At 45.0% G+C, this 17691-nt stretch overlaps 1 protein-coding gene across 1 annotated transcript in view; it reads right to left on the bottom strand.

The window, feature by feature from the left end:
* MRPL53 (mitochondrial ribosomal protein L53) overlaps positions 1 to 17691 on the bottom strand; it is a 152230-nt gene that overhangs the window by 15135 nt on the left and 119404 nt on the right. Inside the window, exon 2 of the mRNA XM_086966999.1 lies at positions 9363 to 9475. Within this exon, the coding sequence (XP_086823125.1) occupies positions 9363 to 9475 (113 nt within the window). The remainder of the gene's footprint in view (positions 1 to 9362; positions 9476 to 17691) is intronic.

Raw genomic sequence — 17691 nt, 5'->3', positions numbered from 1 at the left:
AGTTAGTCATGTTACTGCCCCTTCCCTTAAGGAACAGGCAGCCCTAGATTTATGTATCCTGATTGGACGTAAGGATAAATTATAGATCTGTAACTCTTGTACATGGTGACCTAATTTCTATATTACATTAGTCAGTTTTTTTCTGCTTCCTAAGTAGTGTATGGCTTTGTTCCTTAAAGGAAAACCGGTTTCATTTTTCCCTGAAGAAGGAACTGGAACATTAGCTGAGATTACCGTATATGGTGTAGCGGCCAGTAATAGAGTTAAAATTTGTGTACTATTTTGACATTTGTGCATCACCCATACTCTTGGTATTGTGTCACAAACTTGACTATCACCCAAGTAATTTCTTGTTCTTCCTATACATTTTTCTTTTGCAGATTCTCCCCTGATTGATGTCGCATTGTGCCTAGTTATTGGGGATTTTAGCTGTGTCCTAGCCCCATTTCCCTTTTCCGTATTCCTTTCACCAGTCAGCCCTTTTATTATTGTTGGTGTATTGTTCAGGTTTACACTTCCAGACTGCAGTGATGTACCAGGGACCCTCATATTATGTATAAATCCCTTTTGTATGACCAGACTGGTTTTCAAGAATTTTCTTTAGGCCTACTTCGAAGTTTTACAGTCTGACTGTCAGGGTAGTGATGGACTGGTTAACTGACTCAATACTATAATAAGACAAGTTTTCCACCTCAATAGGAGATACCTTACATTTATTTTTTTGAACATGACAAATTTTCAATGACTATTTTAATTTGGATTTTTACCCTTTTGTTCCTGCTTCTTTAATTTTCGGTGGGATCAGATGTGTTCTAAATCATGGAAATACCAGGACTCTCTAGTTCTTTTCTTTTGTGTCCACATTTTGATGATTAGCCTTTGTATTGCATAGTGCACCTGATGCACAATTATTAAAGGGGGGTATCTACATGTCCCTAATAATCTGTATTATGTGATTTCTCTTTTGAGGTGTTCTAGATAAGGAATTTAGGAACACCTAGACGTAATCATTGAAAAAGAAAAAAAAATGTTTACCCCATTAGACAATGCCACCATGTGTGAGGACATCCATTCAGATAGAATTCCCATGTAACTATATACCCTTAGATGGCAGAGGATAATGAAGGGTACCCAATTGAAGAGATTAGAAGTATTGCCTTTGAGAATGACAGTGTATTCTAGACCAGAATTGTCCCATGGCGTATGGCCACTCCCTCGCAGATTGCAGGCCACCTGCTTGCAGTCCCATTGTTAAATACAATGAACTGTTTTTGTACTAAATTGAAGGAAACTAACAACTGTGTCACATTTCTTACGTCACTAGGTTCTGCGGTATCAAGTCATAATAACCTGCAGAACATTGATTTAAGCCTAATTCCCATCAGTGATAGCTACAGATGAGGGCCGGACATCTTGGCCCTACAGTCCCAGCACCCAGAAAGTAGCAAGGCTGGACAGCAATCGCCAGCACGCCATCAATGGTATCTCCAAAGCATCGTACTTGCTCCATCAGAAGGCATTGGACATCACAGAACCAGAGTTTCAGTGCAAAAGAGTGAAAGAGAAGGATCCCTATTGTTGATGGCAGGGCTGGTTTGAGGCTTCAGTTTTCTACCTGTCATGTGCTGGTAACCTCTGACAGTGTGCAGTCCCTTGAGCTCCTTGACCTGAGTTTTGGCCACCCCCCTCTTTTCTTTGCTCCAACGGAAGGGCAGTGCACCGGAGGATCCAAGATTGACAAAAGGCACTACATTGTGTTACCCATGATGAAAGGAAAAATTTAATGAAAGAGCAGCCCAAGCGTCCTCCGACACTAAATACCGAATGTTGGAGCCTGAAAGTGTTGCTGAGTGTGAAAGTCTGTTGCTCTTTCCCGATTAATAGTACTTGGGTCTGCACGAGATGATCTGTGCCCACGACCAATGAAGAGCACAATATCTGTAGTGTCTGCCGCAGAGGAGAGACACTGGTGCTCTGCATTGAGACATTGAGACTTTCGAGTGAGCTGTGAGTTTTTGCCAGGAGGGCACTCCAACGGATACTGAGAAGCACTATTTTCATGGAAGGCCTGAATCAAGAGGCCCAATGCAACAATGGAAGCAGATTTGATGGACGATAGAAGCCTACCAGAGAGGCTTAGAACGGACTTTGGGTATAGTTGTGGTTGCACAAGTGTTTCCAGTGCCACTGTATGAAGTGGGTGTTGGATATGTTCATCCAAAATGGTCCTGAAGTAGTGTTCTGTCTGTACTCTGATAAAGGATATTCCCATTTCACCTAGCAATGAATTAGGATTTGCCTGCGTAATGGGAAAAGGAGGGTCTGAGGTAATTCAGTTTCAACTCCATTTTGTATTCCGTCGCCATTTTGTGATGCCCTCACTCAGGCAGCTTGGTAAACAGAGTGTTTTTACCCTTTGTACTGCCATGTGTCAAATAACCTCCCCTTCCTTGTTGTGAAGCATATTCCAGGAACTAGCCAAACTGACTAATCCTTGTCTAGACCGACTAATCCTTGTCCCAACTATTTGTTGGGCTTCAGTATTCTTTCCCTGCCTTATCTTATCTGTTGGCCTTCGGTATTCCTTCCCCGCATTATCCTATTTTGCAAGTTGTCCTTTGAAGCACACAAACATGTCCTGCCAGTACTGATTGACCTATAGGTGCTGTCATTGATTGATTTATGGGGTTGGGCAAAAGCACGACTCAAGGGGGACGTTCTGGTTTGAATGTTTTCCTATTGGCTAATATTTGGCAGATCTTGCATATCCATATTAGTCATTTTGCAATCTTGCATGAGCTAGGACTGCCCCTTGCTTTTATGCCGAGTATGTAACCCTCACATATATAAGGGCTCAGTGTTCTGTACTCTTTAGACTGCCTCATTCAGTTGCTAAGGCTTCTGTGTGACGTAGTCGCACTCATTTGAGTTTAATAAAGATGTTATTTTATATTTCAGCTTCTGTGTTAACTTCTTCTTTGTATTAGTGAGACCCCTGAGAAGGAGTTTTGATTTCTTCATGTGCTGGGTTTGGCAAATTCTTCGACCACGGCGAAGTGTCCTTTGTTATTGTGTGCGTTGGCATTGATGCATTCCTTGATTGCTGCTTTCTTTGTTGTTCTAATGAGGCGATGGGGTGCAGTGACGGAGGATTTGACGGCTGGGTGGTCTGCCATGATCTTGCTGCTCTTTCATCCTTTCTTGAGCAGTTTATAGGTGCGCCTGGACTCCTGGAGAGTACCAGCTGGCTTTCTTGAAGGGCTGCTTGCTTGAGGGTTTCTTGATGGGAGCCAGTGTATTGGCGTAGTCGGAGATCCAGCAGTGGAGATTGCGTGCCGAGGTGTTGGCATCTGTGGATGTCTGTGGTGGGGTCTTGCTGAGGGAGGTGTTTAGCTAGTCTTCAGTGAAGAATCACGTTAGGCAAGGGGGCGAGAGGTGGGTTTGGCGAAGGAGAAGTGGACGCAGTGGTGGTTTGTCCAGTGTGGTTTAGAGGTGTGGCTGACAGAGATGTTGTTCCTTGTGGAGAAGATGGGGTCGAGCATGTGTCCTACTGAGTGGGTTGGCATTTGACCAGTTGTTTGAGTCTAATGGTTGAGAGGTTCTTCTGTAGGGATGAAGTGTTGTGGTCTTCAAGGTTGTTCAGGTGGAAATTGAGGTTGCTGAGGAGGATTTAGTCCATTGAGGCAGGAGCGTGGGGAGCAATCAAGTCGGATATGGCTTCATAAAAGGAGGCGGTGTCCAGGAGGACTGTAAACAAGGTTGCCATGAAGGGTGGCATTCGGGTTTGCCAGGATCTGGATGTGGAGGTGCTCCATGCCGGGTGAGAGGTTGTCAGAGCTGGTTGTGAGGCGGAAGGTATCTTTGTATAACCAAAACTCTGATGATGAAAATCTATATCAAGATTGAAGGAAAAGACTGACTAGCGATGGAGCCTATGCCTTTAAGTGATGACATGTTGTTTCCCTTGGTAAAAGGAAAACTATGATCCACATCAAAAAGAACAGAGAAAGTCAAGGGAAAGCAAATATGGGACCCATAAGCCACTTCTAAATTCTGATGGTGACAGGCCACTTAAATGAAAGACAGATAAAATGAGTTTAAACTCCCTGAAAGGCACTCAGGTCCTGAAACACTACATGGTTCCAAATTTACTGACTACTAATGCAAGAGGTGCAGTGTCAAACTAATTTCAAGCAAAGGGCATCATCAGAAATTTGCCACAAGGACATCTTTTTTCATGCTGACTGGGTGGCAATGATGTACCAGAGTATATAGACCTTGATTCAGAAACTGGCATCAGGAAACAACACAACATTTGCAAGGTGCTAAATGAGGAAAGCCAATAATGGTATATGTCTTTCAATAAAGGTATAAGGCAGTACTTACACCATTCAATAATGGTAAAAGGCAGTCAATAATTGTACAAGGTTTCTAGAACAAGTTTGGAGTCCAAACATATGTTAATTCATCTTCAAAGGACATTCACTCCTGAAGATATGATGCAACAGTCAAAACACAACCGTGTTGCTAGTTTGGTTATTACAGGAACTGTGCTGGACACAATGACTGCAGTCATTGGTAGAACTGGTTTTATACCCAGTCATATTTCAGTGACCCCCTCCTCAACCAGAAAAACATTAGTAACAATATCAAACACATTCCATGACGAAGGGGATTTGATGACGATGAATGGCACTGATAGCAAAATCAATGTATAGTCTAAATTAATTCCGAAATCATTTAGACTACACAATTATAGATTGGAGAGACAGGCGGGATTTTTGCAACTTTTCATGAACCTGGTATACTTCTTACTTAGAAGACTATGTGGGAGTTTCAAGATGGGTTCCTTATTCTTATCAGAAGCTGGACCCTCTGTACTTGGTCACAAAATAAATGGCCCAAGAGGTATCTAAGCACGTGTTTAAACAAGATGCTGAAGATATACATGAAAGTACCCTTTTTAGGTCTCGGCTAGCGTAGGCTGTGCATGCGCAGTCTAGCTGGCGAGATCTTATGACTCAGTAGCGAGGCTTGAACCCGCCCCTCTTCTCCATTGGCTGGCTGCCTAAACGGCGGCCAGCCATTGAAGAAGAGGGTTCTGTGACGTCAGTTTTGGTAGCTAAGCCCCGTCCATTGCGGCTTGAGGGGCGTGTTTTTTTTGTTTCTTTCTCTCAGGCAAAATCAAGCCCCCCAGTCTGGAAAGGATGGGGCTTGCTGCCTCTCGAGGACACAAACTTTTAACTCGGTGTGTCTGTGGCTTACCTCTCTTGTTTTCTACTGTCAACCTTGCTCGTGTGGTTAACTTTTGTTCTTTAATGATATACATGCTTTGAGGAAACTCTTTGGTGCTGCCGATGCCATAATATTAGCGCTATGAGATGAAGACGTGGGAGCTGCGTGGATGTTATCAAAGCCTGCCGGATTCTGATCTTTAATTGGTGAATCTTTCCTCTTAATCGCGGATGTCTCTACGGAGGACTTTGAAAAACAGAGCGGTGTTTGCCGTCCTGCTCAGCACACACAGCCGCCTCCATCTATTTACCACCTGATGGCGCACCGATAAAGCAGCGCGTAGCTCGGCCCTGTGGTCGTCCAGCTCCCCCTCGGGTAGGCCTCACGGCACTCATCCATGGACAGGGAGGCCGCTCCCAGACTGGGTGCTCTTCTCGGGTGGCCGGATCCGAGCCGGACAAGACCGATGGGTTACCTCCTGTTTCTTGGGCCACTCCCGGGTGATATCGCCCTGGTGCCTCGGCTCCCCAGGCAGTAGGGAACAAAGCGGGTCTCTCCTCCGTGAGGCTGCTGCACACCGCTGACCCGGAATCTGGATGCTGCGTGTCTTCAACTCGGTGGTCGCACAAGGTGTCACGGTTCTGTGGGAGGCCCTTAAAGGCGTGAGGATGAGGTGTGCGTACCACTGTGGACCCTGTAGCCGCTCGGTCGGCCCCCACACCATGGCGCGGGGGCCGGAGGAAAGTTGAAGGACGCCCCTCTCCTCACTGAAAATGGGTAGGTCGCCCTCAGCTCTCAGCCTAGAGCACATTGACATCCCTCTGGGTCCGGTAGGAGATGTAGGTGCTGTGTTCCCTCGTTGTGCTTGCTTTCCTGCCCCCTGTTCCCTTGTTGTGCTTGCTTTCCTGCCCCCTGTTCCCTCGTTGTGCTTGCTTTCCTGCCCTCTGTTCCCTCGTTGTGCTTGATTTCCTTCCCCCTGTTCCCTCGTTGAGCCTGCTTTCCTACCCCCTGTTCTCTTGTTGTGCTTGCTTTTCTGGCCTTTGTTCCCTGTGTGTGGCTCTCTGTGTGTGGCTCTGTATGTGTGTGTGTGTGTGTGTGGCTCTGTGTGTGTGTGGGGCTATGTGTGTGTGGGGGGGCTCTGTGTGTGTGTGTGAGGGGCTCTGTGTGTGTGGGGGGCTCTGTGTGTGTGGGGGGGGGCCTCTGTGTGTGTGGGGGGGGCCTCTCTGTGTGTGGGGGTCTGTGTGGGGGGGGGGGCTCTCTGTGTGTGGGGGGGCTATCTGTGTGTGGGGGGGGCTCTGTGTGTGTGGGGGGCTCTGTGTGTGTGGGGGGCTCTGTGTGTGTGGGGGCTCTGTGTGTGTGGGGGCTCTGTGTGTGTGGGGGGTTCTGTGTGTGTGTGGGGCTCTGTGTGTGTGTGGGGCTGAGTGTGTGGGGCTGAGTGTGTGGGGCTCTGTGTGTGTGGGGGCTCTGTGTGTGGGGGGGCTCTGTGTGTGTGTGTGGCTCTTAATGTGTGTGTGGGGGGCTCTGTGTGTGGGGGGCTCTGTGTGTGGGGGGGCTCTGTGTGTGTGGAGGGCTCTGTGTGTGTGGGGAGCTCTGTATTTGTGTGTGGGGCTCTGTGTGCGTGGGGCTCTGTGTTTGTGGGGGGCTGTGTGTGTGGTGTGGCTCTCTGTATGTGTGTGGGGATCTCTGTGTGTTTGTGAGTCTCTGTGTGTGGGGGGGGGCTCTCTGTGTGTGGGGGGGGCTGTGTGTGTGTGGGGGGGCTCTCTGTGTGTGGGGGGCTCTGTGTGTGGGGGGGCTCTGTGTGTGTGTGGGGGGGGCTCTGTGTGTGTGTGGGGCTGTGTGTGTTTGGGGGGCTCTGTGTGTGTGTGGCTCTCTGTATGTGTGTGGGGATCTCTGTGTGTTTGTGGGTCTCTGTGTGTGTGTGGGGGGCTCTCTGTGTGTGTGTGGGGGGCTCTCTGTGTGTGGGGGGCTCTCTGTGTGAGTGTGGGGCTCTGTGTGTGTGTGTGTGTGTGTGGGTCTCTGTGTGTGTGTGGGGCGCTCTGTGTGCGTGTGTGGGGGGCTCTGTGTGTGTGTGTGTGAGAGGGGTTCTGTGTGTTTGGGGGGCTGTGTGTGTGTGTGTGTGTGTGTCTGTGGGGGGGCTCTGTGTGTGGGTGTTAATGCAATAGGTCTCGCATTTGTGAGAGATTAAGCTATTGGCATTGTAAATGACAATGCCTTTTATTTATTTGTTTTAAAAACAAAAACATAAATAAAAATAATGTCATGAGCAATGCCAATAGCTCTAACTTTAACAATGCCGACACCATTGCATTGTAAATGCTTGTTGATTATGAAGACTGAAATCCTGTTAGCCAGTTATCAGAAAAGCTTATTTTTATCACGAAAAACCCCACTTATTATGTCACCGGAATCCGTTTACCCTGACAAAAAGGTACACAATGTTAGGACCTGGAAGGGGAATTTGTAAGTTCAAATCAATATCTCCACCTTGCCTCTCATTAATACTTTGTTCACTATGGGCCACTGAATTATACTTCATTTGAGTGATTATGTTATATATAAGAACATCAACTATTTTATTCTAGGAGGCTGTTAATTGTAGACTCCAATGATCCTTTATGTGGTGAAAACAATTTATTTTATTTACTTATTTATTTGTTTGTTTATTTCTGTGTGTAGCGGGGCATTTATAACAGAAACGTTGCACATAAGCATGAAAGATAGCAGTACACAGGTTTACTGGCATAAATATTGATAAACTGGATGGCTGGGACATTTGTACAACAATGTTGATTTTGCTTGACAGACAGCTAATAAACATGACAAAACGTGGATAAGCTGTATTTTACAGTTTTAACATATAAACATATTTGCATCTGATGTGGAGCATCTCCCTAATCATGCTTATGTTTTGACAGCATAAGATGTTGATTCAGGGCAGTGTGATCTCCCTGAGTGAGGGACAAGCTAAAACCCTGGTAGGTAGTAATTCAGTAGTACCGTTCTAGATATAAGCTGCAGAGAGAGGAATATAGATGATGTACTTGGCGAATTGAGTGTTACCAGTAGCTTCTTTCAATTGCACATGTTCAGAATGTAAAGCCTAAAGATGAAACCAAATTCCTACATGTTAGATGTGAAGATTAACAGTAGTGGGGATATGAAGGCATCATGCGGGAAGATGAAGGAACAAAACAGAGAAAATGTATATCTGTGGACTATGTGCCAAGTAGACCAGCACGCATCCCTCCAAACTAATATGTGCGGCTGTATATAGAAGAGCCTGTGGAAGCCATTTTCAAAGGGTATTTATAAATGATAAAGTATCAGGATGTTTCTAAAGATGCAAATTATATCTTAATTAGGCAACATTTAAATAGAGGTTTAAGCCCAATCTCAATCTAAAGTCGAATTGTAAAGAATGAAATAAAAGCATATTTTTACAAAAGATATTGATTTTCCTTGCTGCACATTTCTTAAGGGACTTGGTCCACCCAGAAATCTATAAAACTAGATCGTTTTTCAGGATCAAAGGGTTAAAAGAAGCCCTCACGAGATTTAAAGGAACATTCGCTGTCTTGAATACAGGTTTATCACGTATTTTAGATAGGACTCGTGTTTCTCTGGCAACTCTTAGGCAGACATCTTTTAGAAGTGTTTATCAACAGCTTATACTTACAAGTTACAGAGTTTGTGGTAAAGAGAACACAGACAACCTCTTCAGATAGCTTAAAGACTCTTAGATATATTTTGCAGACCACTTGCTTAGTCTAATTACTCATAATATTAGAATGGATAATTGTATCATTCTGATAAAAAAAAAAAAACAATGAGGGGCTGGAAGTGGTGATACCGCTGATAATGCTGTTAATTTTAAATTCTTGTTTTTTAAGGTTCCAAGGTATGGTTACTGGAGATAACACTACTAATGAGGCTCCAAGCAAGCACAAACATACAAGGAGCATTTGCTTAAAATAAATGGCTAATTGCAATGTTTCTTGCAAAATAGGATTTTGCCTGTAAAACTTCGCTCCAGCAATACATCTCCACTTACAAGCTAGATGGATTTAATATTGCAATCAAAATGATCCGGAAAACACTGCCTACATTTTGTAACACGCTAAACTCACCAAATGTGACGTCAATCAGGGGTTCAGACTTGTCATGTCTTATATCTGTCACAGTTTCACATTTGGTATTGGTGGAACGAATTTTCTGTTGGTTTATGGTCTTGAGAAATTCTCTACATGAAAAAAGGAAAGAAACATTAAATATTAATTACGCCATTGTTCTTACATTTCCCTCAATTTTATTGTGATTTTGTAAACTACTCAGGGCCTGATTGATACCTCGGCGGACAGGTTACTCCATCACAATGCTGACAGATATCCCCTCCGCCGAAATATAAATCCTAGAGGACACAATGGGATTTATATTTCGGCGGACGGGATTTTCATCACCGTTGTGGCAGAGTAAACGATCCACTAAGCTCTAAATTAGGATGCCAGTTTTAAAGACAGATATTCTGACTTTATATCTCTGTATTGTCCATAGCGGAGCAGTAGAAACAACAGGCCCCTATCAAACTTGGACTCCCACACCCCAGTGCTAAAAAGCCGCAAAGCTGTCCTCCACCTCAGTGGTCTTTCCAAATTTTGTAATGTTCTATAAGACCAGTCCAGTCCATGTCTCACTTCTGATCATCTCAGCATATTTATCAGTTATCCTAAAGACCCCTCTGGGATGCATAATCTTAATCTTAATCTCTTCGCACATCACAATTCTTGGCTGTGTATGCCACTAATGGCCCCCGCATCTTCATAGGCATTGGCTCTCTCTTGTATTCCATATGCTAACTTCTCCATGCCCAGCAATGACCAGATTGATACCAGCTGTTAACCAATATTGGAGACCATCAATGACCCCCAACAATTCTTGCTTTGCAGCCAGTAAGTAGCATGAGTGGAATCAGGTTACCCTTTATATACAGGAGAGATAGATGTCTGCCAAGAGGCAACCCAGTGATGCCACCTCTGGACAGCTCGCATCTGACTTCTTGTAGTTTTTCCAATTGTTTTAAGAACATTCACCCACAATCACTCTTTTGTATGGCAGCATCAAAAGATGTGCAATATTGAGGCCACCGCTATTCAGCTTTTCCATCAGGTGATTGACTGTCTGCAGTCTATGATATGCTGTCTCAACTGGGTGCCATCTGCCCAAGAATTTAATAAAGAGCTGCTCGTCTCTGTTCATGTTGCATGAAGTGGTTGTCCCTAATAAAAATCCCATTCTACTGGTCTACGCCAAACTTGATTCCTAATTTGTGCTCTCAAGCTAAATGATATCATGCCCTTTCCATTAGTCTGGTAGTCCCGAAGTTTTGGTTCCTGATTTAGTGCTACAAGATTAAAACCTCTGCCATAAGAATACTAAAAATACAGTGAATAAAATAGGCACAACAGTAAAAGTTACTCTATCAATACAGGAAACATGATTAAAAGGAGTCTGTGGCCTCAGTGCACAAAACTGATGTTCTTATGGACAGAGGTGCCCCTGCAATTTCCTTGTCTTGAGTACCAACCTCAAAAAGGAATAGACAGTGAAAGCAACCACCTCTGTTCCCAAATATTGTAAAAGGTGCAAAGCTTCTGTACAACGACAAAAGGGATGCTTAATTTAAAAAAGGGTTAAAGGTTTGAGAACCATGGATCTATAAACAGAGTAAAAAGTACAAAAAAAAGTACATGTAAAGTGCTTTGAACAGAATCTTGATCACATGGGTAGGGAACCAGGTTACGCAACCAGTCATTACTCTGAGGGAAGGTGACCAGCTTGTACAATATGTTAAGATGAAACCTGAGAAAAATACAGTGCTGAACATTGTTTGACAAAAATGTTTGCACGAGGGAGGGGGAAGATCCCGGCCGGCTAGACTGACCGGTCGGGAGCTCCATGCTCGCCAGGTGGAAAAAAACGGACTGAAATGGACTGAGAAGTGCTCGATCTCCTCGTAAAAAGAAAAAGTGTTTAATGGAACCATGGAGATATGTTGCCTTCGACAATAATTATCTTTAAACCGGAGGTAAAGCACGATCTTACCGCGTTGCAAGGGAGCAGCAAGGGGGCTAAATCCGCCATCTGCAGTGCAGAGCGTGTATTCATTGGAGTGTGGTCGGAAGCCTCGGTAGCACAGCGGAACTACCGCAGGGCGGCCGCCAGAATCTCCTTCCGGGGCAATGTGGGAAGAGTAATCGCGGCACCAAACAAACCTCCTCCTCTCCCCCAGCGAGAATGAGCAGGACATTGCTAGGAGGACCGCTTGAGACACGCACAGCTGCTGGCAAGGACTGCGAAGCGCATGAAAGGGGTAAGCGAGTCAATCAACCTAGTGCGGGTGAGTTTTCAAAGGGAACGGCGCTGACACAGGGAGAAAGGGAAAAAGGCATTGTGATATCAGGAGATGAGTGGGGCAAGATTTCAAGTACCTCCTGCTCCCCTGAGTTAGGCACAATGGCAGGTAGGGAGCAAAATAAAGGCACAAACTACTGCTTAAGAAACAGGCAGTTTCTTGAGAGCACCCCGATTGTTGCACCAAAGCATAACATAGCCCCCCCTAAGCACAAAAAAGAAGGGAAAGAAACAGGCTATGACCACAGCAACTCCCCCCCCCCCCCAAAGCCAAAGGGAAACAAACAAAAGGGAAATGATCAGGAGGAGTAGGGGGGCCCTAGGACCTAAGGTCAAAGTTAGCCCATCTGAGATCATTCTTTAAAGCTCAAGTGCAAGAACAGCTCGCCAAATCCCTACATCCCAATAAAAAACACTTGGTCCACAATCTTCCTGCAACACGAGGGGAGTATGGAGGAAGGAATTGTAAAAGAGTCACGACAGACGCTTGAAGCAGAGGGTAACATTGCAAAAGAGCCCTCGACTACAAGCACAGATAGCACGGAACGTAGTAAACAGTACCCCAAAATCTCTGAGCTCCCTCAGAACTCTACAGATCAAATACTGGAGAGAATGTTAGAAGAAATGAGGGATAAATTTGCAATCTCTGAGAAAAATCAAACTAAGATACAAGAGGCTTGTGAGACGCTGGACACTAAGTTGAATGCACTTGGGGAGAGAGTAACAACAGTAGAGGCTGCAGTAGAGGTATTGAGCAAAAAAAGTGGAGTCGCTCCAGAAGGAAATCAGGGCTCTGAAGTCAAATGAAGGAAGCCTCAAAGAAAAGTTAGAATCCTTGGAAAATCAAGCAAGGAGGAATAAATTAAGAATTTTGAATGTGCCAGAAGGGCAAGAAGGTGATGACATTAAAAAACACATAGTATTATTATTAGAAGAGAACTTCCACTGGGCAAAGGCAGCAGTTTTAGCGGAAGATATACAGAGGGTGCATCGTGACCCTTTCGGAGAAAATAAGATGAGGAAAACCCAGTGGAAAATTCTGATAAACTTTAAAACCTTTACCCTCAAGGAAAAGATTCTGAGTGAGGCACTAAAAAAGGGCTCCTATAACAAAGATGAGTGGTCTTTTAGAATTTGATCAGATATTTCTAAGGCAACCCAGGACAGACAATGGGAGCTCGGAAAGCAGATGCAGCAATTAAGATCCTTAGGAGCGACAGTCCAGATGAAGTTCCCTGCTGCCCTAAGAATTATGTGGAGGAACAAAATGCAGAACATTAGGGAGCCAAAAGAGGTTGAGCACTTCCTGGAACAAATGCAAGATCAAATGTGAGAGCAACAGTAGAAAATTAAAATAAACAACCGTGTGGTAAGCATGGAGCTCAAAGAGGGGTATCAATACTGCCCAATGAAGTAAGAAGGGAGGCTTCCCCAGGGAGGGATGAATCAATAAAGACAAAATCAAAAAAATATAAGCACATGGGTGGGGAGCAAACTAGGGAAAAAAACAAAAATGAGTCCTCACAAAACAAGATGAAGGAGAAAGGGGCCAGAAAATCAGTAGGAACACCCCAGAGTAAAAAGGAAAAAAATAATGAGGAAACACCCAGCAGTAGTTAACATACTCTCATGGAATGTTAATGACCTTAGAACCAAGAGCCGGAGAAGGAGAATATTTGAGTATTTGAAAACAATAGACAGTGAAATTATAATACTACAGGAAACGCATCTCATGAAAAACGAATGGGAAGAAATAATAAAGTCTATGAGATGGGTAAACTCTTACGCCTGTACAAATCAGGACTGTTGCATTAAAGGAGTAGCCATACTATTCAAAAAATCCCTAAAGGCAAGAATAGAGTCAGTTGAGGTGGACAGGAAAGGGAGATGGGTGATAACGAAAGTAAGAATAACCAACAAACAGTACACTATTGTTGGTTATTATGGGCCAAATACAGACGATTCAGACCCACTACAAAAGCTGTACACACAACTACTAACTGCTGCCTCCCCAATGATTTTGGGGGGAGATTTTAACATAATCCTGAATCCTAAGGTGGATCGTCTTCCACCTGGAATAGAAGCAAATCTTTTAAAAATGAGGGAGTGGTTGGGGCTTTGCATAAAAGACCTGGGCTTAGTTGACATCTGGAAGGAGAAAGGAGATAAAGCGCAATGCTTTACATTTCAAAATAAAAAATTAGGACAGCTTTCCAGAATAGACTATTTTCTGTTGGATAGAAGCCTGGTAGACAGCACACAGATAGTGGAACATTTGCCCACCCATTTATTTGATCACTCAGCAGTCCTACAAAAACTTCAAATGAAGCATACTACTACTCCAACAAGATGGACAGTTGATCGCACAATCTTAGCAGACCCACAAAACATAGGAGCCCTTATAAAAGAAACAGAACACTATCTCCAAGCTAATATAAAGAGTAATTCTATAAAAGTAACTTGGGATACCTATGAGGCAGTAATCAGAGAAAAGCTGTTAAGTGTTGCGGCATACAAATCCAAAAAATGAAACACAAAATTAGTCTACTGGAAGGCACTATAAAAACCCTGAATATACAACTTCAGAGAGGGAAAAGCTAGAGTCTGAAAAGTCAACAAGAAAAGAAGTCCTTGCAGAAACCCTGGAGAATATAGTGAGAGAGAAATGGGAGTTCAGCAAACTGTCCCACTAAGAATACGGAGAATGATGCGGCAAGATGCTGGCATGGAAGACGAAACCTAACCAGACCAGAAACTAGATAGCAGGTAACCAACCCGGAAACTCCGCAGAAATAAGTTCTGAAGATGCTGTGATTATGCAGGTATTTGTTAAATTCTTTGAGTAGTTATACACCGAAGATATTTTGCCAACAAACGAACAACTCTACGTCTACTTAGATAGTTTAGATTTCCCAATACTATCACAAGATGAAAGAGAAGACCTAAACGACAAAATTACAAATAAAGAAGTAGAAGACGTCATTAGAGGTTTAAAGAAACGCAAGGCTGTAGGCTCGGATGCTCTACCTAATGAGCTTTACATCAAACTAAGAGATGTCCTGGTCCCCCCTCACGGAATTGATAAACTAGATTTTTTTTTTGAGAAAGGAGAATTTCCAGATTCGTGGAATGATGCAGTAATAAACATCCTACTAAAACCTGGGAAGAATCTGGGTAAATGTGAGTCGTATAGGCCCATATCTCTATTAAACTGCGACTATAAGATATTTAGGTAGGTCATGGCAAAGAGGCTGGGGAAAGTAGCAGGAGCCCTAAATAACACAGATCAGAAGGATTTCGTGAAAGGGAGACAGATTCAAGACTTGACTCACGAATTAATAGGAACAATAGATTTAGCCATACAAGAAAAGTTGCCCCTATCCATAATCATCTTCGATGCAGCTAAAGCATTCAACAGAGTGAACTGGTCGTTTTTGAACAGCGTCTTGGAAAAATACAAACTGGGGGAAAATGTTCAAGGAATGGTCAAGAGACTATATAGAGATCCAAGGGCCAAGATATTTATTAACGGGAACCTCACAGATAACAAAGATCAAGAGAGGTATGAGACAGGGTTTTCCCTTGTCTCCCCTACTCTTTAATCTATACATCGAACCCCTGGCGCAAAACCTCAGAAATAATCCAGAAATATCTCCTTTTCGTTATCAAGGGTGGGAGAAAAAAGTTCCCCTCTACGCAGATGACCTAATGATCTTTATGAATGACTTTGTGGGGTCGGTTAACATCATAGAAGAAACTCTGGAACAATTTGGGAGAGTATCGGAATATCTGATTAATCAGGCAAAAATGGAAATCATGGAATGGAATACTCATAGTAATAACTGACTTGTAAAGGAAAGGATAATATATCTAGGTCTAGAATTGGTTAGAGACTTAGATAAAATAGCCCAGATAAACTTTAATAAAAATGTTGTTGAGTGGTTCTCTTCCTGGCTGACCCAGCGACCTCGGGCCCCAAGAGCCTGCTATCCCTTGCGGCCTTCCATCGGGTCTCCGGCCTCCGACTTAACGCCGCCAAGTCTATGCTGGTCCCGCTGCACCCCTCCAGAGACTGCTTTGACTGGCAGTCAGACATTCCTCTGCGGCGCCACTCAGTCAAATACCTTGGGATATGGGTAACTCTATTACAAGAGCTTGAGTGGGCACTGAATATCGCCCGTTTGGTTACCCGAATGAAGGCCGATCTCAAACGGTGGCAGACGCTCCCACTTAACCCCCTAGGAAGAAGTGCGTTGTTTAAAATGATAGTCCTCCCGCGCCTTCTCTATGTCCTACAGAACACTTCCATCCCCGTCCCCCGCGCCTGGTTTCGTGACCTGGATGGGCACCTGACCCGCTTTCTATGGGAGAGCGGTCGGCCGCGCATGTCGTTGGCACGCACCCGTATCCCCCCTTACGATGGGGGAATGGGGGTGACTCATCTCTTCCTCTACTCCATTGCCTCTAAACTCCTCGTTGTCCACGACTGGTATGCGGCGGCTGGTCCGACCCAGCGTATAGGGTGGAGCTCGGAGAGATGGATTTCCCACAGATCCAGGCCCTCCTATATGGCAGCCCCGTGCCCCAATCCATGGCATCCGTCACTAGATCGGTCTTTACGGCGTGGAGAGCTGCTCTGCGCTACACGAATTGGGACCATAAGCTCACTAGGCAAACACCCCTGTGGCATGGCACCTGGCTCCGGGAAGTGGCGGCATTGAACGGCTTTCGCCAATGGGATCTGGTGGGCGTCTCGGTCTTGGGAGACGTATGGGTAGGGGACCACATCCGGGCCTTCGCGGACCTGCAGCAGAACCATGCCCTGTCCCATACCCAATACTTTAAGTACCTGCAACTACACCATGCGCTCCAGACCCATCTCCCAACCCCAATCCCCCTCCCGGAATTCAATCCACTAGAGGCCCAGGTGATGATGGGGAATCTGGGGGGTGGGTAGGGGGGGGGGTGTCCCGCATCTACCGCTCCCTAGTTAATAATGGCCCTGCGTCCCTAGACACGCTGTGCACCCGCTGGGAGGGATGGGTGGGACCCTTAGAGGAGGTGGATTGGAGGTATGCCCTTATGGTGCCCAGAACCCTGACCACCTCAGCCAAACTCCGTTTGGTCCAGACTTATTACCTTCATGGGGCCTACCTCTCCCCTGACCGCCTCTTCCGAGCCCACCTGCGACCTACTCCAGAATGCACAAGTTGTGGTTTCGCACCAGCGGATTTTTACCATGTGGTGTGGCTCTGCCCTAGACTGGCACATTTTTGGAAGGGGGTGGAACGGGAGCTCATGCGAGTCTTGGGGTGGGAGGTTCCTCACGAGCCAATAAGACTCCTCTTGGGGGTATTTGATGGCCTGGATAGCTCCGGGGCGGACAAGCGCCTCCTTGGGGCAGCGCTGGCAGTGGCAAAAAGGGATATAGCAAGCCATTGGTCGCGACTTACTCCACCTACAGTGGGTAGGTGGAGGAGAGGGGTTGATTGGTGCGGGACCCAGGAGGAGGTCCTATTCGAGGCCAGGGGGGCAACGGACCTGTTCCACAAGATTTGGGGGAAATGGTTTAATCTTCTACCACCATGATCGAAGCAATAATGTATGATCGCTGCCTTTCTTTTTGCCCTGTGACCCCGGATATGAACTGGCATGTGAAGACCCGCTTTACACGCTTTCTTTGTAATAATCTGTTGTGTGATCTGATTGAGCTACACCCAATGAACTCTGTCTGTTGTTTTAAATACCAAATAAAGTTGATTATCAAACAAAAATGTTGTTGAGACCAGGAAACTACTTAAGGTATGGGGGGGGGGGGTCTCCCTCTGACCTTCCTGGGAAGATCAAATATAATACAAATGCCAATTTTACCCAGATTCACCTACATTTTTAGCTCGATTCCTCTAGAGTTTAAGAGGGAATCAATAGAGAAACTACAAGGGGAACTAAACAGCTTTATATGGTCATCAAAAGGGACAAGAATAGCATGGAAAAAACTAAGGAGGAAAAAAGAACAAGGTGGGATAGCAAGTCCTGATATACTAGAAT

This window comes from Lissotriton vulgaris, chromosome 4_1 (assembly GCF_964263255.1).
Source record: "Lissotriton vulgaris chromosome 4_1, aLisVul1.2, whole genome shotgun sequence".
NCBI lineage: Eukaryota > Metazoa > Chordata > Amphibia > Caudata > Salamandridae > Lissotriton > Lissotriton vulgaris.
Note: the sequence above shows the minus strand (reverse complement) of the source record. Positions and strands in the feature narration are given on the sequence as shown.